Source organism: Phaethon aethereus, assembly GCF_964289735.1.
Source record: "Phaethon aethereus genome assembly, chromosome: 15".
NCBI classification, from domain to species: domain Eukaryota; kingdom Metazoa; phylum Chordata; class Aves; order Phaethontiformes; family Phaethontidae; genus Phaethon; species Phaethon aethereus.
Genome location: NC_138591.1, coordinates 4,505,842 through 4,531,214, shown reverse-complemented (window position 1 = coordinate 4,531,214; position 25,373 = coordinate 4,505,842). Strand labels below are relative to the sequence as shown.

The following is a 25,373-nucleotide window of genomic DNA, read 5'->3' as shown; positions in this document are numbered from 1 at the left end:
GGGCATGAGGTTTCTGAGAGGCTCCAACCTAGATTGTAACTCATCAGACACTGCTGACGCTCAATGCTGAGGCCCTGCCCTGAACTGAAAATGAGGAACAAGTGATTGTGAATGAAACAGAAAACAGGAATAAGTAGAGCTGAGGCAGTTCTTCTGGTCTGAGGCTGTTTGTATTGCTGTCTCCTAGCGCCTGTTGCTTCTCTATCTCCTAAGCTTGTCTTCTCTCTCCCTGGCCAGTATGGATTGAAAATCCCAGTGGATTTGTGTGAATGTGGCAGAAGGGTGAGTGCATGCATTAACACCCTGCCAGCACACCATGCCCCTTTGGAGACGTATCTCTTCTTCCCTTCCCTCCCCTTTGCCCTCGCTACACCCTGGCTGTGCATGTGCTTCTTTTATTGCCGCTCTGCTTGCAGCAGATCAGCCTGTGTGGGGTGGAGAAAGCAGACGTGATTCCATTAAGGCTGCTGCAAGCCCTCACTGCTCTTCTGTCTTACTGTCAGAGTCAACATGTCGAGATCCAGGAGACAGCTACCAGACAGCAGCTTAGAGAGATTTATTGATCCAGTTTATTGTTGACACCAAGAGCATTTCTTAACATATATCAGCCCCATGTCAAACAGGCGCCATGCTGTGTTCTGTATCTGCATGAGAAGTTTATACACATTCGAGCTGTACAGTATTAACAAATGGGGGAAGTAAAGACATCCCACTGCTCCTCCCAGGAGAAGCAAGCCCTCATGCACACTAGTAAATAGCCGGGTTTATTTACAGTCTGTTTCAATACCTGACTGCGCTGTGAGCAACACACAGCCCTGAGGCTGTTTCCCACCGCATGGGGTTCCTGAAGTCAGGCTCAGTGGGGAGCAGAGGGTTGCGTTGGTATCGCTGGAACTTGCCAAGGTGCAGCCCCAGTACTGCCCAGAGCAAGCCAAGCCTCCCCAGGCTGTGGCTCCCGGGCAGAGGCGAGTAAGGGGTGCATGCAGTTTGCCCAGGGGCTCTAGGCAGCCCATTTCCTGCCCTACAAACCTGCTGAGCTCCGTGGAGGATGGCAGGCCAACATACCTACTTGATTCAAAGTCGAGTGAATCACCAGGAGCCCTGTGGGGCCCTGAGCCTTTGCTCGCCTGCCTGCCGCAGCTGAGTCAGCGGCAGGAGGGATGCATTGCTCCCAGCCCCTGCTGGGGCAGCACGCCAGGCCGGTTGGCGTGAGCATGGCCTAGCAGAGAAGCAAGGCACTAGTGTCTCGGTGAAGGTCTGTCTGGCCCTAGAAAAGGCAGGCCAGGCTGCGTTGAAATCCAGCAGCGGAGCATCTCCCCTGCATGGATTATTCTGACACCTCTCTCCTTCTGCAAAGTGCCAGATTTAAGCACAGAAACCAAAATTACAGCAGTGAAGTATCTGCTATTTAATTAAGGCCATCCCTGTTAAGCATCCCTTTTCTAGCATCACACTCCTCGGAGCGCTGCTGTTGTGAGAGGCCAAGTGAACATCTGATTGCTGCCAGAGCCTAGACCGTGCTGGTTTAAGCGCAGGGCGTGATGTAGGGCTTTGCCGCAGGCTTGTTTTAATAGGGTTCAGCTAAACTAGGTTTCGGTGTCTGTCTATATGTGGAAACGGGTCGGGTTTATCCCGTTAGTGTTGCTAAAAGCACAGGGAGGACTTGGCAGGCAGGAGGCCGGGCATGCAGGGGACCGGCCAGCCACACGGCAGAGCTGCCACCTCGGCTCTGCTGCCACCGCTGCTGTTGGCAGCAGATAGCAGAGCTGTTTCTGGGACATTCAAGACTGACCTTCCAAAGGGAGCCTCTGCAGCCCCTCGTCACGTCCGCAGCACGCGCTTGTGAGGTGCTCCGAGCTGGGCAGGGAACCGGGCAGCCATATAATGGCCTGGCAAAGCTGGAGGGAGAGGACCGGGACACGGTGCCAAGACGTCATTTGGCTGCCTGGGCTAGTGTCAGCCGTACCTCGGGCCCAGGTGGCACAAACCCGCCGTTCTGGGCTTGCAGGGACCAGTGGCAGGCGCAGACGCACTGACCTGGCCGTAGCCCCTGCGAGAGGGCAACAGCTCCCGCGTGGGGAAATTCTGTGCCTACGCTGCTGCGTCAGTCCTGGGGGCCTTCTGCCAGGATCGGGGTGCCAGAGCTGGGCCATAAATCTGCTCCATGACCAAGGGCCCCCCTTTTCTTCAAGCGGCTCCACCCAGGACTCACGGGGAGCTGCTGGTGGTGGTAGCCCTTCGCTGCGGCTGCTTCCCATCCCAACGCCGGTCTGGGGGCAGCGGGATTGTAGCCCAGCAGCAGAAAGGCACCTGGCTTAAGGGTATGGCACCAGGGAACTTGACTCCTAGCAGGACATCCTGCTTTGGATTCTGCTCCTGGGTGCTTGTGCTACCTTTACCACAGCTGGACACCCTTTTCCAGCCTGATGTGCCAGCACCTCAGGTGGCCACTGCCACAGCGAAGCACAGGCCTGCCCTACATGCTAATCTTTAAATCCCAAAGGCATTTCAAGCCTTCTGCCTGCCAGCATGAACTGGGCAGGGCTGCCAGCCTAGAGGAATGGAGGAGCCTGCCTACAGCCCCTGTGCGGGGAGCACCTCCCTCTTGCCCCCTGCCAGAGGGGACAAAGGAACAGGAAAGCTCCTGAGAAGGATGACACAGGGCATGAGATGAGGCCGGGCAATTGATCAGGAGTGATGCTCACAGCCAGCGCAGTGGGAGACACGTGCACCACCCTTGCATGTCCTTTCATCCACTGCAGTGCCGGGGCAAGGCGTCGAGAAGCAAACCGAGGGCGGTTGCGGGGTCCAGGTCCTCCCTCTTGCACTCCAGGCTCCCCGAGGTCAGCCTTAACCAGAGCTGCACCCACAAGCTGCTGCAGAAGGGCCCTCGTACCACAAGGACTAGGAGGAAGAGGAGCTGGAACTGATTTTTTTGGCTATTTCCATGTCCGACTTGGCAACCAGAAACCTCAGCTTCTTCCCTCCGGAGCGGATGAGGTCCACCGCACTGCAGAGAGCGGCAACAGGGAGAGACGTGAATTCTGGCTCCCCACAGGCTGGCAGCCCCCCGGGAGCCGGCCAGGTCACGGACATTTGCAAAACACCTCACCCTCTGCTCTGTGCCTTGCTCAGTGTTACAGGCAAGGTCTGTTTCTCATCCGCAAGTAGCTTTATGGGGAGCCTGGCCTTCACGCAAGTGCTGCCAGGACAAGGGCAAACGAGCCCCGTGGGCACCTGGGCTCTGCCTCGGACAGCCGGGCTGGGTGCGAGCTGCTCCGTCCCACCGCCTTTGAGAGCAGCACATCTCCCGAATGTGCCCTCCAGCTCTTGCTCCCTCCTCCCTCTTCCAAACCCCTCCACCCAGCTGCCTTCCCCCGCTTTCCAGCGTCCTGGGCAGGTCGCTCCTCTCCCTGCAGCTTGCCCATACCACGTCCTCCTCTGCTCTGCTGGCCGTGGCACCAGGCACTCGGAGACCCTGTTCAGCTTTTTGCTGCAAAACAGCTGAAAACCTGGACTTAAGCATTAACTCCCATGGTGCCGACACTGGACCGGACCCTCCGGCGGGGTGCGACTCACCTTTGGTAGTCTGCTCCGATGAGGCTGGTGCCATTGACAGCCAGGATGCGGTCCCCGACGGAGAGCCTGCCGTCAGCGGCCGCAGGGCTGTCCTCGATCAGAGTGCGGATGTAGATCCCCGGGGAGCAGAGAGGCGTGTGCTGTTGGCAGGGAAAGGCGGTGAGCCACCAGCCAGGGCGGAGGGGACGCAAAAGGTCTGCGGTCCCACGGGGCTGAGCTCCGCGGGCAGGGTGACTCTGAGGCCCTGAGACCCCGTGGCTCACAGCCAAGTGGGTGCCTGATGCCGGGTGGGACCGTGGAGGCACTGGGGAACATGACGGCTGGGCACAGTGTCACGAACAGTACCAGCGAGGAAACGCAAACCTTCAGTTTTATATCAATTTGTACACAGAAAGGAGAGGTGGGGGCAATCTTTTCTTGCTCAATTGAGTTAAGAGTAAAGCACTGTTAACCTGCAGCCGTCTTGGGATGGGAGCTTTTTGCTCACGGCTGTCCCGGGGGCTCGGTGATGCCCTGTTTCCTACTGAGTAATGCACAGCCCTGAAAGGCCACTTTGTAAGACGATCCACCATGATTGCAACGAGTGCCGTCACTGGCGGAGCTGTTCTGGCACCCCACGAGCCTCCCTGCTCCCCTCCATTTCCCTTGCCACCCGCTGAAGGGTGGAGGAGAGACCCCAGCTGAGTCATTTTCCTTCCACGAGCGCTGAGCCTGCTTGCTCTCTCCAGCTGCAGGACAGCTGTGATGGCCTTCGCGTGCATGGCACAACGACCCAGGAGCAGAGATCTGCTCCTCCTGAGAGATCACTCTATGCCTCATTTTCCCCAGGAAAATTTCCTTTCCTGTGGGAAGCCATTAGCTTCTTGGCTGGCTTTTCTTGGGGTATAAAATATGTCCCACATGTCCAGCCCCTATTTGGAGGGGCATCAGCCCTGCCCTGCAATCGGTGAGAACTCACCAAGCCATCGATCAGCCCCATCCCCAGCCCGATGGGTCCTCTCTCCAGCTCCACCACGAAGACGTAGCAGAAGTCATCGGTGGCAGAGCTGCGGCTGGAAGACTCTGGCGTAGGGTAGTCATAGGGGGTCGGCGAGCATCCTGGCAGCGGGGAGACTGGCTTACCGCTCCGGCATTGCCCAAACCCAGCCTCCCAACCTCCCCCAGAAAGCTGCTCCCCCAGGCCCCATCAAAGCCAACCTTGGGTTGCCCCAGAGCTGGTTTTCTGCCGGGGCAGCAGCTGGATGAGATGCTCCGTTTGCTCTCGCCTGCCCTGCCCAAGCACAGTTCCCTGCAGGAACCGCGTGTGCAGGAGAACGGCAGCAACCAGCCTCGTGCCCCAACCCTGCACCCCCAAAGCAGGGCAGCACCAGCTTTCAGTACCTTCGGGGGTGCTGCCTTTGATGCCGTTCATTCCGTTCCTCCGGGGGTCCTGCAGCCCCTTGCCGGTGCCTTGCGGGGACTCCGGGCTCCCGGACTCGAAGTTCAGGGGGGTGGTGGGTGGCGTCAGCAGGCAGGAGGGGTCTGTGGGCGCCGTGCTGGCCTTGGGGGCCGGACCCCTGCCCAGCTGCAGCTGCTTCAGCTTCTCCTGGAGCTGCGGCTCACCGGCGGGGTGCTCACAGGGGCAGCCGTTGGTGGCCAGACCCCCCTCTGCCTCCGGCTCGGCACAGCCCCCCAGAGAACAGTAGCCCTCCTGGGCGATGGTGCTCCCCAGGGCAGCCGCCGGACTCTCGCTCACCTCCAGGACTTCTGGCGTTGCACATGCCTCTTTCTTCAGAAGGAGAAAAATGCTCTGTGGGACCCCCCCACGGGTGCTTTTCACGTCCTACCTGCAACCCACCGCCCTGTCTGCTTTGCGGGAAGGACGGCTGTCAGCTCCAGCCGAAGCCTTGGCAATTCGGACACCGCCAGGGCTTGTCCTGGCTTCCCAGCACAGCTCCCACTCACCAGTTTTGCAGCTGGGGACACTCACAGCCAGCCAGGAGGGAACTCCTGGTCATGGCCCTGCTGGGGGATGTTGCTGGAGGGGGACACGGGGAGAGGCCGGCTCCTCCCGTGGCCCCAGAGCTGGGTGACGTGGCCCCAGGGTGACGGGAGGAGGTCACGGTGCTGTGGGTGCTGCCGCCGATGGGGACAGGGTGGGAGGGGATAAGGGGACCTGCTGGAGGGACGTCCTGCCCGGGGAGCTGGAGACAAACGGCAGCTGAGCTTAGCCCCAGCAGCACGTCTCGCCCTCCCTGTGCTTTGTAGTCATTAGCTAATTACTGCTTTTGTGCAAGCCTGCCTGGCTATACAGGCAGGGCGCAGGGCCGGGAGGACGGCTGAACATGCGGGGAGAAGGGGACGCTGCCTGCAGACGTCCCCTTTTCCTCCCCCCATCCCCACTAACGAGGCGGCTGAGCCGAGCCTGTCCTTCCAGCCACCCTCCCGCACGCCCCGGGCTGGGGGATTAGCAGCGCTAATCCTTCCAGCAGCTCTGCATGAGGGCACCGCCGCAGCGCCGGGCTGCAGGAGAGGACAGCCAGCCCTTGGCACCAGGCCTGGAGGGACTCCGGAGGGACCTGAGACCCTCCTGCCCACCCAGGAGAGGAACAGCCCCTCCAGGAGGTACGGGCTACCTTTGGGGGTGCTGAGCCTGGCCCCTCGCCGGCACGGGGGCTCTTGCTCTGCAGGCTCCAGAGGAAGTGGCGGATGTAGAGGAGGTGCCGGTAGATGTTGTCGTCCAACGTCTCCATCTCCAGGTCCACTTTGAAGCCCCCGCTGGGCAGGATGATGGGCGGGTGGTTGTCGAAGGACTCCAGCATCTCATCTGAAAGGCGGAGGGAGGGAGGCTAGTGCTGGCCCGGCATCGGGGCCACGGTGAGCTGTGAGGCAGCAGCATCCCTCGCTTGGGAACGCAGAAGGGGCCCCAAGCCCTTCTGAGCGCACTCTGCGTCCTCTGCAATAGCCAAATCGCGGGGCTGTGGTTATTCCCGATCGCTGCAGTTACTGCAGGAGCCCCACGGAGGGGAAGGGAATCGCCTGTTTGGTTTGTACATAAAAATCTTGGAGGGAGCCCATGGGTGACCAGGTCGCGGGTGACCAGGTCATGGCGACCAGAGCGGTGCCGAGCGCGAAGCCAGGGGCTCACCGGGCTGGAAGGTGGCTGGGCTGTCCTCCTCGCCGGGCTGCCACGCTGCGATGCAGCCCACGTCCATCACCGCCTGGCACTGGCTCAGCACCCGCTGGAGCTGCACAGGGCTCAGCGCCGGGAACTCGGCTCGCAGGGACGGCCAGGTCATCTGTGCAGGGCGAATGGCAGAGGTGAGGGGCCGCTTCCTCCGAGGGGCGGGGGCTCGCAAGGGGGACAGGAGGGAGAGGCCAGACAGGGTGCAATGAGCCTGAATCCCCTCCTCGGTACTGCCCACCCCGGGAAGGGGCAGCTGGTGACAGGTTGCAGAAGAAGGGCCACGTCACTGCAGGGACCCCCAAACGCTGAGGGGGTCTCTCTTGCCCGTGCCCATCCCAACGCTGTGAGCCCCCAGCACCCCTCACCTGGACCAGCTGGGAGCCAGGCATGGCCAGCAGGTTAGCCACGCTGGCGAGTTTGGCGAAGAACTGGTGGGCAAGCTGCTCGAAGCCGGCGCCGCGCAGCCACTCCAGGAGCAGCCGCACGCTGGCCCGCAGCTTCACCCCCTGCGACCAGTGGAAGCAGCCGAGAGAGGAGCCTGCGGAGGCAGAGCACCCATCAGCACGCGTCGGGGAACAGCCCCCCAGTCCCCCAGCCTTCGGCCAGAGCCCAGCCCCAGGGGCAGAGCTGCCCCAGGGCACCAAAATAAATCCAGGTTCATGTCCCCAGCATCCTATAGCTGTAACTCCTGGTGGTGGCTGGACCTCGCCTGGCACTAACAGCAGGCAATGGGGCTGCTGTGTTAATGAGGGCTAACGAGCACCTCCCTTACAAAGCAGGCTGCAGTGTATTCATCAGCTGCCCCTCCGAACTGCTCTCGGCCCCCTCTGCCCAGGCTGAAAAGGGCAGCGCTCCGGCAGGGGGTGAGGAGGGGGCACTTGTGGGGTTAAACCCCTCTTGGGAATGGGGACCCTGCAGACAGCAGCTGAGAGCTGGGGACCCACAACAGTGCTGAGAGCTGCCCGCCTCCAGCCCCCTCAAGCTGCTTGAAGCCCCCTCCCTCCTGTAGCCCCTGAGGTGGCACTGGGATGGACTGGAGGGTCTCCCAAAGGGCCGGTCCCCTACGGGTTACCCAGTCCAGGCTGGGTGTTCCAGGAGGACAGACCCTTCTCCAGGAGCTGGTTGAAGAGCAGGGTGTTGGAGAAGAAGAAGAGGTAAGCGAACATCTGGGAGGTGATCTCTGGGTGCACTTCGTACTGGCGGAGCAGATCCAGCACCGCCTGGTAGATGAGCACGACCCTGCGGAGCTCCTCGGGCAGCGGCGGGGATGCCCGCCAGCTCTCCCGGCCCTCGTTCTGGAAGGGGTTGCACTCCAGCAGGGCAGGGAGCGACACGTACAGACACTGCAGAGAGAGCAGCAAGTTCACAGCAGGCTGGTTTTGTTTTCTTGTTTTGTTTTTTGTTTGTTTGTTTGTTTGTTTTTTTCATGAGACAAACCCTTCCAGCCCCCTCACCTCCGCAAGCCGAGCAAACCCCACTGGTGCTGCCCCGGCGAGGGGCCGATCCTGCTTACCCCTTGCCTCGACGCGCTCCGGTGTTGCACAAGTGTTTAAAAAAAAAAATGAAAACGAAGGTGTCTGTCGCTTTTGGCAGTTGGAGGCGACAGCGTGGGATGGCTCAGCTAAAGGGATCTGAAAACTGAGCCAAACCAAGGTGGCGGCTGACCAGCTGGGCACGAGGGTGGAAGAAAAAACGGGACCGATGGGGTTGACCTTTCCCTATTGCTTAAACGTGAGCAGCACCTAGCACCCACCTCTGCCGAGGCTAAGGGGAGGCGAGGGTGCTGGGGAGGAGGGTGCGGCTCCGGCAGAGCGGCGCGGGAGCAACCCCGCGTCCCCGCGTGCCGACGCCAGCGGACGGGCAGGGCCGTCCGGCACACAGCAGCCTTTCTCCTGCCTCACACTGCCAGCTCTGTTCCCCGCTCCCGCTGCCGCCCGGCTCCGCGACGCTCCGGGGGCCCCTTGCCATCGCGCCCTGAATCGCACCATTATGCCGCGCCGGCCGGAGCCAAGCAGCTCTCCCCAAACACCTCCCCTGAGCCGCTGCACTGCAGGCAGGGAAACACGCCGCAGTAATTCAATACTTTTCCTGGGCTGCGACCAAAAATCGGGGCGCTTCAGCCCAAAGGAAAACACCTCAGCGTGATGCAACTGCCAAAGAGTAAAAGCTTAAAAAACCTCCTGCGCAGCCCGAGAGCTGCTGGGGATGCTCGTGCCGGCCCCAGGGGATGCTGCTGCCCTTCCCTGCGGAGCACGTACCTTGGAGATGTAGTAGACGCACTGCTGGAAGGTGTACATGATCACCTCCTCCAGCACCGTCATCGCCTCCTCGCTGGCTGTGATGGTCGAGGAGAACAGAGATTCCTTGGAGCCTGCGGGGCGGAGAGGAGGATAACGGAGCTAACCTGCAGCAGCAAGGCGGGCCGAATTCCCCGCTCCCCAGATTCCTGGGGTGGGGGTTATTAGTGCTCCCAGGCTGGCGTCACCACCGTGGCACCCCTCAACAGGGGCGAAGAGGCTCCCCTTGCCCCGGAGAGCGCCCGCCTGCCACCTCCCCCGGCTCACAACGCCGCTGGCAGCACAGCCCAGCGCCTCTGCGCCGCAGGCAGCCCGGGGCTGCACCCCTCCTTCCAACAGCCTGTCTGGCCTGTGGACGTTTTAACTTGCTGCATAGACCAGAAGGTCTCTGAAGCTGATTTAACCCCTTTTTCTCTTTTTTTTTTGTTTTGTTTTGTGTTTTGGTTTGGTTTGGTTTGGTTTTTTGCTGACATTAACGCAGGCTCACCAGCGAGCGCTTCTGCAGGGCTGCCTGCAAATCCAAGTGCCCTCGCAGCAGTCAGGGGGCCGAAAGCCCCCCCCCCGCCAAGGCATTAGCCGCAAGCTGCCGTGGCTGTGAACACAACCTGGCCCTGAAGCCGAGCAGCACCACGGCACGAGGCGAGGCTGCTCCTCCTGCACGGATTACCCCAGCCTGCACCGTGGAGACGTCCCTGCTGAGGATTACGGGGGGTTAAGGATGTGTCTTGGGGGCACTGACCACTGCCTGTGACCGGGGATTAGCGGAGCAAAGTCGCTCCGGATGGAGAAGCAAGCAGGACGCTGGGTCCAGCCTTACCTCTGATGTCCAGCTCCTCCTCCATGCTCTGGATGTAGGTGGGCGATTTCTGCTGGACGAAGTAGAGGACCTCAATGGCGTTGGCCATCCAGAAGAGGATGTGCTGCAGGTCTGGAAGAAGGTCCGTGACGGTGAAGCGGGACAGGGACGCAGGGTCCTGGCTGGGGAGACACAGCAGGCGTTACGGCTGCTGCTCCTCGGCATCCCCACACAAGCTTTTGGGGAGAGAACAGCCAGCCTGGGGCAATGCCAGAGAGCTTTTCCATCCCCTCACGCCCAACGCAAGCACCCCCCTTAGGAAGACCCTTTACAAGCAAAAATCTGGTGGTTCCTGCTCTGTGGGATGGCAAAGGGGACCCTGCAAGGACCGGGCTGTCCGAGGGCCTTTGTGGGGTGTCACTTTTGGGGGAGACTGCCCCTAATAGAGCTGAACTGCAGTAAATACCCATGGCTGAAGAGCAGCTCTCCCCGAGAAGTATGTGCTGTTCCTGCCAGCTCTGGACGGTTAAACCCAGCCCACCCGCACTGGGCTGTTCAAAAATAAAACAAAATAAATAAAAAGCATCTGGGAAGTTTCTCAACTGCTGAACTGCCTTTTCCTGCTATAGGAAAGGCCTGGGAAGCATCCTTGGAGCTTGTCCTAAAGGAGAACTCATAGCAAGCACCAACAGTTTCTCCAGATGCTGCTTTGGAGCCTGGATTTTGGAAACGGCTGGGAAGCTGGCCTCGCACCCCATGGGAGGCAGCCCCCCACACCACTGTGATGGCACCAAAGTGGTGCTCCCCACCCGGGGACACCCTGTGCCACCATCCCTAGATGCACATACGCAATGCCAGCCCCATCCCCACTCCACAGCAGGGTCTTCAGCACGAACGGGGTAAGACCCCGTGCCGGGGCCACCCCACTACGTCCCTCGAGGATGCTGAAGCCACACATGCAAAGCCTTGGCCAGGTCTTGGATTGGAGAAGTCCTGAGAGCTGCTGCAGGTCCTAATCCCTCCCGAGCTCGCCTGCTCTTCCAACCCCACACATTCCCACGCAGTGGCCTTGCAGGCACTGTGGTGAAAGGACCAGCGAGCTGAATGCATGGGACTGAGCAGGAAAATTCAGCGTGCATCGGTGCCACCAGGCTGGGAGGGTGGTTTTAAGCCAGCCACAGACTCCCCTCGCTCATGGAGGAAGAACTGGGTTGAATTCTCCCTGTTTTGGGGCAAAATAAGGAAGGGCAGCAGGTCACACTTACTGCTGGGACTGCTTCTCAGCCAGCTCCCGCGTCCGCTCCTGGGCAGGGAGAGAAGGGGAGAACAAAGTGAAAAGCAGTGGGACGGGGCGGCACGAGCATCGCCCCGACCAGCACTCGCTGCTGCTGGGGGCCGGGCTGGGGGAAACCCCCGGGGGGCGTCCAGCAACACCCCTGCCCCACCAACACCCCCGTCCCACTGCTGACTGACCCACACCGTCCTCTGGATCATTTTGGCCGCTTTGAGCAGCAGCTGCCCGAAGTTGCCCGGCTCGAAGCTGGTGGCCGAGTGCTGGATGCAGAGGCAGAGCAGGAAGGCGGGTGTCAGCTTGTGGTCATCCCCCCCCGGCTCGATCAGGGTCATGATGCGCTGCAGCAGCACGTCCTCGGCCGCCGGCTCGAACTCCAGCAGCAGCTTTCTGCGGGGCACCCTGGATCCGCCGGCGGGCGAGGGGCCCCACTTCTTGGCGGCAGGATCCCTCTCCTTCAGCAGGCTGCCGCACGCCCCGCAGACGGGGGGACCCTCGGGGACGGCGGGGTGCAGGGCTCGCATCCTTAGCAGGGTCTGCACTGGCAGCGGCTGTGCCTTCATGGGGTCCTTGTAGAGGAGCAGGTAGTAGAGACCAAGGGAGAGGAGGTCCCCGTGCCGCAGCACGACCGTCCGGGCCACCTCGGTGAAGTTGACGGAGACGCCGGCACCGGCGATGGGCTCCAGCACCAGCTTCTCCTCCAAGCGATGCCAGGAAGGTCGGAGCTTCCTGATGGTGCAGTGCAGCGGCAGGATGTCAGGGGCCGACAGGCTGATACTGGGCTTGCTCGCCTGCGTCCGCTGGCCCACCGTGTGCTGCTCGCGGTTCAGCAGGTAAACCAAGCTGTCCTGCCAAGCGGGGGGAGGTGGCATGAACCAGGGCGGGGGGGAAGAAGGGACCCTCCTCCCAGCCATGCGGTGGGTGCTGCAGCCTCCCGCCGTCCCCGGCCGTCCTCCCGCCTGCTGCACCTTTGCGTGGCAGAAACACATTTCTCTCTTAATTTGCCTCGCTGCCGAGCAGGACAGCAGCAATCCCTGCTTTGGGCACGCTAATAAATGGGCACAGTAACTTTGGGCATGCTGTAAAAGGGGCTGCTTTGGGCAGAAGGAGCCCTGCCTCCACCTCTCGATCCCCTCTTTTCCGCAGCCACTTTTCCTTCCCACCTCCTCTCCCTGGACTGCAGCGATGCCTGCATCCCCCTGCCTGGGGGGACTGCGGGACACTGGTGAGAGCAGCCGCAGGCCCCAAGGCAACTCACGTAAGCACCCCGTGCCTCAGTTTCCCCAGCTGTACTAACGGGAGGGCTGCGGGGCCAGTGTCACCCTTCTTGGAACAGCCAGATCCTCAGCAGGGACAGAGCACCCATTAACTAACAAGAGCATCCCCGTCCTGTCCAGTTCTCCAAGTGCCTCCAGCGCTGGGGAGCTCCCAGACACGCTGTCTCCTTGCTGCCTCTCCTTACGTTCGCCACTAATGAAGCAGCCGGAGAGGGGACGGGGCAGCTCAGCCATCGCCCACAAAACCGGGCCTCCCTTGTGCCAGGGATGCTGCTCCGGGGCTTTGCGCGCGCCCCTCTGGGGCATTGCCCGCGGGTGGTGGGTGCCTGGGGACAGATTTGGGGACAAGGCTGCAAGCTGGCACCGCTCGTTTACCAAAGGATGCTCTTCTCCCCGCTCCTCTCCCCCAGCAGCTCCGGCCATGCCAAGCAGTTCCCCTTCCCCGGGGGTGTGGGAGGAAGGCGGGGGGTGCGGGGGGGTGCGGGCGTGTGCGGGGGGTGCCGGGGGAAGCGGCGCGGTGCTTACATGCTGCTGGCTGTAGCCCTGCAGGAGCAGGAGGTGCGGGGACTGGTAGAGGGAGTACCGCATGCTGCCGCCGCTCCGCGCCGCCGCCGGGCTCCCGGGCAGGGTGGAGCAGTGCCGGGGGAGCCGCTCCCCGGCCGCGGCCGCGGCCCCGGGCCCGGGCCGCCGCGGGCAGCCCAGGCTGGTCTCGCTGAGGCTGCGGCGCAGGGCCGGGAGGGGGCCGCGCCGCTCAGCCCCCGCCGGCGGCCGCCGGGCCCCCCGCGCCCGGTGCCGCTGCAGCTTCCGCGCTTGGGCGTTGATGCCTGCGGGGAGGGGAAGTGGGGGGGGTTGAGAGCAGCGTTCAGCCCCCCCGCAGCCGCCTCCTGGGACCCCCGCAGCCGCAGCACCCCCCGTCTGGAGGGAGGCTGCAGCGCGGGAGCGGGGATGGAGCGGCTGAAAGCTCCCCCCCCCACCGCGGGACCACGCACCCTCCCCGGGCCCCGGCCCCCCCCCGCAGGGAGACGCCAGGACACCGACGCGGGGAGTTTTGCGCCCCAATGCCACCGCCAAAAAAGGGGTGCCGCAGCCGCCCCCCAGACCCCAAACCCCACTGAGCGGGGGGCAGCCGGGCCGGGCTCAGGGTCTGCAGCGTCCCCCACCCACCCCAGCCTCGCTGCCAGGGCTGGGGGTGAGAGGAAACGTGTGCTAAAAAGAAATTTAGCTCAATCTTTGCAAAAAAAAAAAAAAAAAAAAAGAGAGCCTGGATGCTGCTGTCGGGCCTTTCAGCACTCGGTGGCCAGCAGCAAGCGGGAGCTGTGGGGAGTCCCCCCGGTCGCCCCCGGAGCATCAGCCAGGCGTGGGAGCTGCGAGCCCTGCGAGCCGTGCCCGCCCGCCTGCCTGCCGCAGGAGCAAGCTGTAATTAATTTCTCGCAAGCATCAATTCGGGCAGAGCTGTCCGCAAGACGAATGGAAGCCAGAGCAAATGAATAGGCCTGGCCTAGCTGCGAAAGCAGCCCCTCACGTGGCGTCCTCAGCCCTGGGGGGGGTCCCCACGGGCCCCTCCATGCTGCAAGCGTGGCTTGAGCTCTGCAGGAGAAATAAGAAGTTGTGGGTCCCGATGGGTGATGCTCGTACCTCGGGTGGGCGGCCTCCTGGGAGCAGGTCACTGGCATTCAGGGAGGACGAAGAGAGGGGAAAAAACCTAAGGGCTTTGCTTGCAGGAGCAGCACTGCAGCGGCGTGGGTGCAGCACGGAGCCAGAGCCCCACTCACGGCTCGGCCGACCAACGAGCAGGCTTCGGCCGGCGAGATTTGGGGACAGCCAGCGGGATTTGGGGATGGCGGAGTGGAGAGCCTGGTGCCGAGGGCTGCTTAAAGGGACACTCACAAGCTCAGACCCAAAAAAAAAAAAAAAAAGTCATCTGCCTTATTTGGTGAGGAATGGGCTGCCGGTTCTGAAATACATTTTTTTGTTTGTTTGTTTTAAATCGAGCGGTCCTTTGCTGGGAAAATGAAAGAGGTAGGAATGGTGAGGGGGGTGGGAGACAGAGAAAAATAGTCCCTGCTGTTTACATGCCTTGGGATTAGGACACGGCCAAGCCGCCCTGAGCAGTCCAGTCCCCACGTCCTTCTTAAAAAGGCAATCGGCCCCGCTCACGTCCCCATCACGGCCAGCAGCACGGCACGGGACGCCGGCGTCCCGCAGATGTGAAATCCAAGGGTGCAACAAGCCTGCCCGGGTGGGAGCACAGCCCAAGCCGTGCCGCTGGGGAGGCCAAAGGCCACCCCAAATGTCTCTGCAGGAGGCTTTGGCTCCCCCCAGGAGCCCCGTCTCCAACCCGCAGCATGGAAATGGGCCAAAGGGATGAAGGAGGGCTGGGGCGATGCAGGTCCCAGCCTGGCACGTGGGGGAGGAGGAGGAGAGGGGCCAGATCCTGGGGAGCAGCTATTGCTGGAGCTCACTGCACCAGGAAGGAGTGGGGGCTGCCAGGACTGGGGTCCCACTGCCCAGAGAGACACGCCATCACCGGTCCCTTATCTAGGAGAAAGGAAGCTTCTGTATTTATTTTGTGTAGGAAAAAGCTGCTTTTTCACTGCTGATAGAGCCCCCGTCACAGTCTCCCTGCTAACCCTGGAGCTGCGCTGGAAAGATAAACACAGCTCTTTTCCTGAGCATAACAAAGTCTCCCCATAAAACAGGTTGATTTTTTTCAATCCTCTGGTACCGTTTGCTCCTCCCAAGCGCGTGCAGGTTATCCCACCCAAAACGCCGCGTGAGCGTCTCTGAGGCAGCGCAGCCGGGGCAGAGCCGGCAGCTGCTGAAGCCACATGGCGACGCGGATGGGAATGGGGCAGGATGGCACCCCGGCCCTTAGGGAGAGCCGGGCACCCCGGGCAGGGACACCACGTGTCCCCCGGCCAGCCCCTACCGAGCTGCTGCCTCTAAACCCATCCTGCATCCCAGGGGGAAACCTGCCAGTTGCGGTGCCTGGGATCTTGGCTGGGACTGGCTCTTTTTCAGCCTAGGAAAGAGTTTCCCTTTTCCTGGCTGAGGAATAAATCAGTCAACAAATAACTCCACGGGCCCCGGGGAAGAAGAAACACTTTGAATTTACCCAGGAGAGGCTAATGCTGGGCTAGTCCTTCCCAATGTAATTGCTACGCAGACCCTGCAGGGAGTCCTCCCTGGATGCAGTTGTGCTAAGGTGTATCAAAGCCAGATCGTCAAAGGCTTCTGGCAGAGCATCTTTTAATGTAATAGCCTTAACTCCCAAGTTTCTGGAGGCGTGCAAGCGATTCAGCCTCCAGGCTCCCGGGAAAGCCCCGGCAAGCTTCGGACACAGTGCAGAATGGGGCTGTTTTGGAAGATGAATGCCATGAAGATGCCAAGTGCTGCGTCTCCCTCTCAGCACCCTCCAGTTTGTGGGTGTTCTCCCCAGATGGTCCCTAACCGCTGCCTCGTCGCTCCCCAAAAGGAGCGGGGCCGGGGGTAGCAGTGGGAGAGGCCGTCAGCCTCGTTTACTGCAGAGATGCTCTACCTGTGCTGCTAATTAGTGGCATGATGGGTGAGTGCCTTCCTCTCCAGGAGCTAATAAACTAATTAGGATAATGGATAACTGAGCAGATAAAACTCTGAAGCTGTTTGCTAGCAGGCTGTGGATGGGCGTGAAGCCATCACCTCAGCCACCAGCTCAGGCGCAGGGTGGGCAATGATGCACCAGTGTGTGTGAGACACCAGTGATCCCAGCTCTGCCGCTCCAGTGATGCTCTGCACGGGGGAGGGCCCTGCAGGTATGTCCCTGGGGATCCTACTTTGCAGCATTCCTGTGCTTTTTTTTTTTTTTTCTTCTTTTTTTTTTTTTTACTTCCCTCCCCGCCCCCAGGAGCCACAAGCCCCAAGTCCCCTGTTTTTGCCCAGATGCTGCATTTTCCACACCAGCACCCCACCACCCTGGGCAGGCAGCTGATGCAGGGGAACCTCTGCCAGCTGGAGGCTGGTGACAAGGGTGACCCTGCTGGAAGGCCCTCGCGGTCAGTCCCCATCACACGAGGAGTTTTTTTGTCTTTTTGGGGCGCTGGATGAGGGAGAAGCAGATGCTGCATCACTCCCATCCATCTCCGGCAGCTTGCGGGTGGGGTGGGAAGGTGTGGTCCGGGCCCCGCAGCATCCCTTTGGGCAGTGCCGCCAGCACGGGGCGAGACCGGCGACAGAGCCCCTGGTGCCACCGAAAGGAAGGGCTGCAGGAGTGAAATTTTAGCGCGTAAGACAAATAAGGGCTGTGTAGTCTGCAGAGCAGACGGGCTAAAGAACGCGGGTCTAGGTTTTCTGTCTCGGAAGAGCTTGGTCAGCTATGGAAAATGCCCAAAGGTTAAAAAAAAAAAAAAGGAGAATTTCCACCACCCCACCCAGGAGTGCTGAAACAAATGAAGTGATATCTACATCGAAAGCATAATGGGCCGATTTCTCCAGATCCAGGGCACGCGATCCAGTCGGGAACTGCTCCTCCATCGGAAATCACCACAGGGTGCTGAGCCCAGGCCAGCTCCGTGCTGCCTGCTCCCGTGCCGGGCAGCCTGGCGCCCACCTCTCCCCTGGTCTGCGTGGGAGCCTTACCTTCCCCACGGCTGCCAGCCCACCCAGGATCCAGGTCATGGGTGGGAACACTGCTTCCCGCATCCGAGGGGGAGAATTTGAGGCCGAGAGTTGATGTGACCTGGGGCTCGGGCAGGGAGCTGCCACGTGGCCCTCCCCACCACGGGCTATAACCATTGCACTTGGCTCTTGCCCTTTCCTCTATCCAAAAGAAGCCGTTTTTAGAGTCACCACCCTCCCGAAGCGCTTCACAGCTCTCTGATCCCAGCTGGAAAAAGAGCCGAAGAGAAGAGCAGAGCATCCACCTCCGCAGCTCCGTCCCTGGCCCCAGCCCTTTTCTCTCCGTTTGCACCACGTGTGCCGCGAGCTGGGACCGATCCCGTAGTGTCCCCTCAAGCAGACCAAGGGGCTGGACACAGCGAGAGACGGAGGGAGCCCCGTCTCACCACCGGGTGCCACCAGACCCCCCTGCGTAGCGTTAATGCGAGGGCTGGGGGCTGTTTTCCTCCATCCTTCCCATTTCAAGGCAGAGGACGAGTCCATCCCCGGCTCCCCGCGCTGATGGGGACCTGCCCCAAAGCTGCAAACTCCACGCTCTGATTTTGGGGCACCCAGGCAAAAATCATAACTGCAGATTGCAGCTGGTGGGACCCCAGCAGCATTTGCTCTCCCTCGAAACGCCCGCAGCCGGTTTCGTTCGTGCTGTGTGCCTGGGCTGTGCGTCCTGCTGCCGGTGGGGGGACCTCGGCTCTCGCTCCCAGGCGCCCGGGGTAATCCTGCATCATCGTTAGGGTATTTCTGACAGTCACAACTTTTCCTACAGGCCTGAGGAACTGCTCAGTGCCCATCCCAGCAAAACCCTCGGCCGACACCTCCTGAGCCTGATCCAGACCCCTCTGTCAGCGGGTCAGACCCACCAAGGGCGTTGTGCCATTAAAATCTGCTTTTTTTTTTTTTTAAACCTTTCCACCCTCATCCTCCTGGGGCTTTTATCTGAGCGTGGGAGGAGGGAAACTTCATTACTCTGCACTGGGGTCGCTTATTAACCTGCCGGTTCCTAACGATGCTCTTATCTCCTGCTGCCAGCCCTGGACTCGATCGGGCACCTCTGGGGGGGCTCTCCTGCCCTGCACTGCTCTCTCTTCATTAGCCTTTCATTTTGCTTAATTGCTCCTGCAGATTTGCCTGGGGTGTCTGGCCTGGGGGATGCCCGGGGGGAGATGGGGCAGGGGGTGCGGGGGAGCGGGACCATGTTCTGCTGGGCACGAAGCTGAGCCGAGGCGTGGGACGCCGTGATGCTGGTTCACGGCGGTGGGAAGAGCGGGCAACACCGATGGCCTTGCCTGCTGCTGCCCAGCTGCACGTGGGGATTTGGTATGGACCCCTAGACCGGCCGGGGTAAATACTTGAGGTGACAGGTACCGAATTCACAGAATCACAGAATCACTAGGTTGGAAAGGACCTTTAAGATCATCAAGTCCAACCATTAATCCAGAACCACCATGTCCCCTAAACCATGTCCTGAAGCACCACATCCACACGTTTTTTGAACACTTCCAGGGATGGCGACTCCACCACCTCCCTGGGCAGCCTGTTCCAATGCCTGACCACCCTCTCAGTGAAGAAATTTTTCCTAATATCCAATCTAAACCTCCCCTGGCGCAACTTGAGGCCATTTCCTCTTGTCCTATCACTAGTTACTTGGGAGAAGAGACCAACACCCTCGTCGCCACAACCCCCTTTCAGGTAGTTGTAGAGAGCGATAAGGTCTCCCCTCAGCCTCCTCTTCTCCAGACTAAACAACCCCAGTTCCCTCAGCCGCTCCTCATAAGACTTGTGCTCCAGCCCCCTCACCAGCTTCGTTGCCCTTCTCTGGACACGCTCCAGCACCTCAACATCCTTCTTGTAGTGAGGGGCCCAAAACTGAACACAGTATTCAAGGTGCGGCCTCACCAGTGCCGAGTACAGGGGCACAATCACTTCCCTGCTCCTGCTGGCCACACTAGTGCTGGTACAGGCCAGGACGCTGTTGGCCTTCTTGGCCACCTGGGCACACTGCCGGCTCATGTTCAGCCGGCTGTCAACCAGCACCCCCAGGTCCCTTTCCGCCGGGCAGCTCTCCAGCCACTCCTCCCCAAGCCTGTAGCGTTGCGTGGGGTTGTTGTGGCCAAAGTGCAGGACCCTGCACTTGGCCTTATTAAACCTCATACAGTTGGCCTCTGCCCATCGATCCAGCCTGTCCAGATCCCTCTGCAGAGCCCTCCTACCCTCCAGCAGATCAACACTCCCACTCAGCTTGGTGTCATCTGCAAACTTACTGAGGGAGCACTCGATCCCCTCATCCAGATCATCTATAAAGATATTGAACAAGACTGGTCCCAGAACCGAGCCCTGGGGAACACCGCTTGTGACCGGCCGCCAGCCGGATTTAACGCCATTCACCACAACTCTCTGGGCTCGGCCATCCAGCCAGTTCCTCACCCAGCGAAGAGTAAACCCGTCTAAGCCTCGAGCCGCCAGTTTCTGCAGGAGAATGCTGTGGGAGACGCTGTCAAAGGCTTTACTAAAGTCCAGGTAGACAACGTCCACAGCCTTTCCCTCATCCACTAGGCGGGTCACCTGGTCATAGAAGGAGATCAGGTTGGTCAAGCAGGACCTGCCTTTCATGAACCCATGCTGGCTGGGCCTGATCCTTTGGCTGTTCTGCAGATGCCCTGTGAGCACTCTCAAAACCAACCGCTCCATAATCTTCCCTGGAACAGAGGTCAGGCTGACAGGCCTGTAGTTCCCAGGATCCTCAATTGATGCAGGAGAGTGCTGAGTGCCAACTCTACCCCAGAGCTTTGCATCTGAAACACAGCTCCCCTCCCACCCAGCACTTGCACCACCACCCCGAGACCAAAACACGGGCAAAAGCTACTGGTGTGAGGTGCATCTCACGCAGGCAGCTTGGGGGGGGTCGCAGCTCCCCAGACCCTCTCCCCGCCCCGCGCCCGGCTCTGACCTGCGGTGGTGGTGTCCACATCCCTGGCCGCCAGCTCCTCCACCTCCGCCCTCTTGCGCAGCTCCAGCCGCCGCGAGAAGCCCTCCCTGGGCTTCCAGAGGTCCTGGATGAGCAGTGGCTTCTCGTGGTCACCCAGGACCCTCAGCCCCTCCATCTGCCACCGTTTTTCGGGGCCCTCGAACCTCCCGATGACATCGCACAGGGCGTACTGCCCGGCGCTGAGCTGGCTCAGCCCGTAGCGCTCCAGGGCTTCCTTCACCAGCTCCCGCGCGCCCGAGCTGCCCGTCGCCAGCACGCTCTTGTAGTTGGTGCCCGTGCAGATGTTGCCCCCGAAGATCTTCAGGACACCGGGGGCCGAAAGCTGGGTGGAGAGCTCGGCCGGGTCATCCTCACTGGCTGCCGGGGAAGCAGAGGCTGAGCTCCGGTCCTTGTAGCTCAGTGTCCGGTACAAGACTTGGGAGAAAATCCGGCTCTGGCGCTTCAGCCGGTTCTTGGACGGTGGAGCCATGGTGGAGGAGGACCCATAAAACATGGCGTGTGAGGTCGTCATGGGGTGCAGCTGGGCAGGGAAGAGGAAAAAGGGGAAGGTCAGTGGTTTTGAGGCCAGATGTGCAGCAGGGAAGAGTGAGCAGGAACTGGCTGGTGGCTGCAGAGGAACCATTGTCACCTCCAAGGTGGAAAGGGACAGCAGTGAAGGAGGGCCACTTCCCTTGTGCAACCCAAAACACCAACGCCAAGCTCAGCCAGGCTCCTTGGCACCAGCATGGTTAGCCCAGGATGGATTTGTCCCTGAAAATGTAGCCTAGAGCAGCCCCGAATTTCTCCATCGTGTATATTAAGAGGTCCCTCCTGCCCAGGCAACCTGCAGCAGGAGGAGAGTGGGACCCGTCCTGGTCAGGAGCCAAGGCATCAGGACTTACTTTCACTAATGAGTTTACAGAGCAATCCCATTTTTTAGAGGTGAAACAGAAAGCTCAAGTGCAACTTCAATCACTCTGAGGTCACTGCTAAATGCTTTTGCTCACCAAGAGGCACAGGGTGAAAATGGGCTTTAATTAGCCTTTCTAAAATTGTCCTTACTCTGGCAAATCTCTTGGCTGTTTCTAGTCTGCGGAGGACACGAAGGCACACGGTGGCATCGCTGACAACGCTGCCCTTGTCACGTTAACCAGGGCAGGGCCGCTCAGGGCAGCGACCGGAGATGTGGCCACGGCCGTGCGACCGCTCCCGGTGCACCTCGGTCCCCAGGAACGGGCTGGAAACCTCGACGCTCTTCTGGCTTTAGGCAGACAGCGGTCCTGCCTGATGCCGCTGCCGGCACCTGCGGCCAGCTTTGATGTCACGTCCCGGATGCGCAAACACCCGGCGCTTGCACGGCGCTGATAACGCCGCCGGCGGCACCGCCAGCCGCTGGCTGGGGAGGTCCGGAAAGAGAATTTGAGCATTTCTGATTCGGACGGGACAGGGATTTCCCTCGCCTCCAGTTTTATAACCTCCAGTTTTAGCCTGTGCGCAGGGAACAGGCGCGGGGAGGGACTCGGCGCGTGCGCAGGGGACCCCCAAACCGCCCCGTCTGCCGCTATCGGAGCGCTTTGATGCGGCAGTCGGCGTGATCCAGCCGGGCATGGCCAGGGAGATGTGGGGTGCCGGCAGCTTTCCGCACCTGCGGCCCCGTCTCGCTCGGGCAGGATCTCGCCGCTGGAGCAGACCCAGCACTATCAGGCAGAATGATGTCGGCCCTGGAAAGCCTCCAAACCGCCATCTAATTCAGGAAGAAAAAGCCTCCCTGCTGCTAGTGGGAGAGGTCACCTTCTAACCCAGAAACAACCTCCCTGCTGTGCACGGAGGATTTCTGCAGGGCGTACATCTCCCCAGCCCAGGACTAGAGGCCCAGTGAACACCGCAGATGGGGAAACTGAGGCACCAGCAAGCGCTAAGGCTGCAGGACGTGCCTGGGAGCTGTGTGACCCTGCTGCACCCCAAATCACCCCTTTTCCCCCCCGCCCCACCAGGACTGTGAAAATGCTGGGGTTTGTCCTTCTTCCCAACGCGCTGGCTCCGAAAGCGAGGACACAGCGGCCGTCGGGGTGCTGCGGGGCAGGGAGGGGAGCCGGCAGCCGCCCCGGCCAGCCTGCGGAGCAGAGCTTGGCATCTCGTGTTTTGTACCTCGCCAGCTGAGCATCGGCCCCAGCAGCTTCACCGCAACCCGCTGGGTTTGGGGAAGGCTGTTCCTGCTCCCACCTTGCAACTGGGGAAACTGAGGCAGGGATGAGGTTAAAGATACAGCTCTCCCCATGCTGCTGCTCCTCCTCCAGCTGAGCCCCTGGGACATCTCTTCGTGTCTGCTGTGTGACATCTCCCCGGAGCGCCGGCGCAGACCCGACCTGGGGAGCAGGTCAGGGCACTGGCAGACAGTCGGGTGCAAGAACAGCTTCCTCGGGCTGTTAGCACGGCCCCGCCAGCTCTCATTAAGGATCGGCCAGAAGAAAAACTACCCCAGCGTCCCTACAAGACCTTGCCATCAAGAATGCAAAAGACAAAACTTTGTCATCAAATCACTGTTTTCAGCTCATGGATTTAATCTCCTCCGCCCTGAACTACCTCCAGCACAAAGGGAAACCTTTTAACATCTGCTGCTGATAAAATCATTCCTCCGAGCCCACATCACAGGCGGAGACACCATCCTCGCTTCTCGCAGGTCCCTGCCTGGTTTTGAATATGTTATTTATAGCTCAGCTATTTTCCTGCTCTTTCCATCAACTGCAGCTTCTACGGAGTGCAGGGGCAAAGGCCTTTCACGGGGAAAAACTACGAAGCCTGGATTAAGAGAAGCTTGTAGCCCGGTCACCCTGTTGTTTAACATCTGGAGCAACACCAGTACGAGTTCACCAGGCACCAGTCCAGGCCACCTGAGAAATCGCAGCGTTACCCTGAAGACGGCGTAATGCACGGTCTTAAGCCTCTCAAGAACTCGAATGGACGCGATAAGATGATAACAAGATGGGCCCTTCCCGCATCCGTACGCTCGGGCACGCCCGAGGAGCGTAAAGAGAAAACTGCAGTACGCGCGATGCCATCGGGTCCTGCTGCGGGAGCAGGGATGCTCCAGCTGGACCCAGCTACCTGGGGACAAGCCAGCAAGGGCGTGAACTGGGCACACCTTCCCGCAGGTCGGGGGGATGCGAGCCCCCTCCCCGCTGCAGACAGCCTGGTTCCCCGGCTGGGCTGCTGGAGGACACACGCCTGCAGCTATGGAGACATGACCCAGACTCTCCACCGAGTCCCTTTCTTCAGCTTTCGGTGGCATCTTCTCTGCTAACAACTACACAGGAATTAGCCAAAGCCTGTGATTGCCTCCTGGTGGGATCTCTGTCAAGTGTCCTCCACCTCCTCACGCTCTGTGCCTGGCCACACCAAAACCTGCTATTTTCCCCGGCCAGCACTGTCTGTATTTATTCTGCAGAGCTATGACAAACGCTTTTGGCATTCACATGGCCACCACATGTCCTTCCATCACCACAACCAACTCTGCAACCGCCGGGGACTTTCCTGCGGGCTCCGAGGTTCCTGCTCCCACCACGGGTGAGCAGCTCCTTCCCGCTGTCCCCACCCAGCGCCCACGCAAAGCCTCCCCTTACCTTGCCATCTTTCTCACGTCGCTTTTCTCCTTCCATTCATCGTCTTCCTCAAAATGGGCCTTCCTCCCTGTTGTGCATTGTCCCGGGCGGGTGTCTGTGGCGTCTCTGCAAGAGGAAGAGGAGGAGCGGTCCTGGGCTGCTCACAGACATCGGCTGCTCACAGTCCGGTGGCTTTGGAGGGCTCAGAGATGCCGCCACTCTGTTCCCGATGTGCATCACATTTGCATGCAGGCTACTGAGCCACATATATATCCCCTATAGCTCAGCATCTCGCTATATTCGCCCCCACCCCAAACGAAACAGCCCAATCCCTTGCTGCAGTTGAGGGCTGCTGACCCCGGGGACCCTCGGGGGATGCGTCACCGGTGACGGCCACGTTTGCACGTGTTCATCCGGCCACAGCCCGCAGATGGGGAAGACCAGCCCAGCCCCGAGCTCAGGCTCCGTCGCAGCAGGAACACGGCAGCCTTGCGCGGGAGACGGAGCAAACACAGCCACATCCACGTCCACCAACAGCGACAAACCGACCCCACCGCCAAGAGAGAGGGAGAAAACAGCCATAGGAAAGGAAAGGTGAAGGGGGGGAGATGGGACAACCCCATGCCCTTCATCTCCTCCTCCAAGCACGCATGTCCCTGCGGACACCAGGCTGGGAACCCTCTCGCCCATGGGTGGGCAATGAGTCCCAGACCAGCTCCTTCCCTCAGCGGCCACAGCACGCTGGGATGCTCACCGAGATGTGTTTTTTCCTGAATTTCAGTCTAGTTTGCTGGACGTCGAGGACAGCCACAAAGCACTGTCCCCTCGCCCTCCCACCACAGACCTGTGACAACTGGTAACCGAAAGAGAAAAGAAGCACCTGCAAAGTGCCTGCGGTGATTTCACGGGTGTTTCTCAGAAAGAGCTGGCAGGGCACAAGAAATACTCTTTTCCGTGCCCCCGCCGTGATTAAAGACAAACGTGCCATCTAATTAAATCACCTAATCAGGGCCTCGGTGCAGGTTCGATCCAGCCCCTCTTGCTGGTCCAGCACTGGGGCTAAGGGAGAAACTTTCCGCACGGCGACGGGTCATGGTGCGAAAGGCAAAGAGATGCCGAACCCACCTCTGCTGCTCGCCGTTTCTTCCGATGATTAATCGCTCCCACCGGGTAAATATTTATGCCTTATTTCCAGTGTGTCTGCCTTCAGCTGCCAGGCATTGATTCTGTTCATGCTTCTCTCTGCTCAGTTAATGAGCTTTTGGCTACCATGTATTTTCTCCTCTGCGAGAGTATTTAGATGCTTTAATCAAGCCCCCCCTCCCTTTGATTTGATTTATGAGTAGACTAACCCGAGGGTGGTCTCGTCCCTCGCTGTAAGGCATTTTCTGCAGCGCCTCGGTCCCTTCTGCTGAGATGAAGAGATTGGGTTTGGCTGCCATAAACCCAAAGTTGGTTCTGATAGCACCCTGACTGAAAATGCAAATAACTGCTATTTTTTCCAGAGCAAAATTTCCCATTACACCGAAGGTTTTCAATTCTCCAGTGTAGAAATCGGGACAGACACACAGCCACCCCCCAGGCAGCTCCCGCTGGAGGAGGGAGCCGTGAGCCCTCACGCTGCCTCTCCCAGCATCTGCAAGGGTCTCCTGCTGAAAGCGGTGTGTGCTCAATTTATCATCCAGATGAGGGACAGGAAAACACGTACAACTCTGGTTATTATTTTTGGGTGAAAAAAAATTTTCATTTTCTA

At 60.1% G+C, this 25,373-nt stretch overlaps 1 protein-coding gene across 1 annotated transcript; it reads right to left on the bottom strand.

Moving 5' to 3' along the window:
• Positions 1–2,904: 2,904 nt before the first annotated feature.
• Positions 2,905–23,677, bottom strand: RADIL (Rap associating with DIL domain; the record flags this gene model as incomplete). The annotated part of the gene is made up of 15 exons (XM_082006650.1): positions 2,905–3,010; positions 3,580–3,719; positions 4,538–4,677; positions 4,960–5,347; positions 6,195–6,385; positions 6,707–6,857; positions 7,111–7,283; positions 7,851–8,088; positions 9,004–9,116; positions 9,860–10,020; positions 11,104–11,141; positions 11,312–11,977; positions 12,932–13,230; positions 20,004–20,562; positions 23,642–23,677. The coding sequence occupies 15 exons, from the start codon at positions 23,675–23,677 to the stop codon at positions 2,905–2,907; spliced, it is 3,399 nt and encodes a 1,132-aa protein (XP_081862776.1).
• Between the last annotated feature and the right edge of the window lie 1,696 nt (positions 23,678–25,373).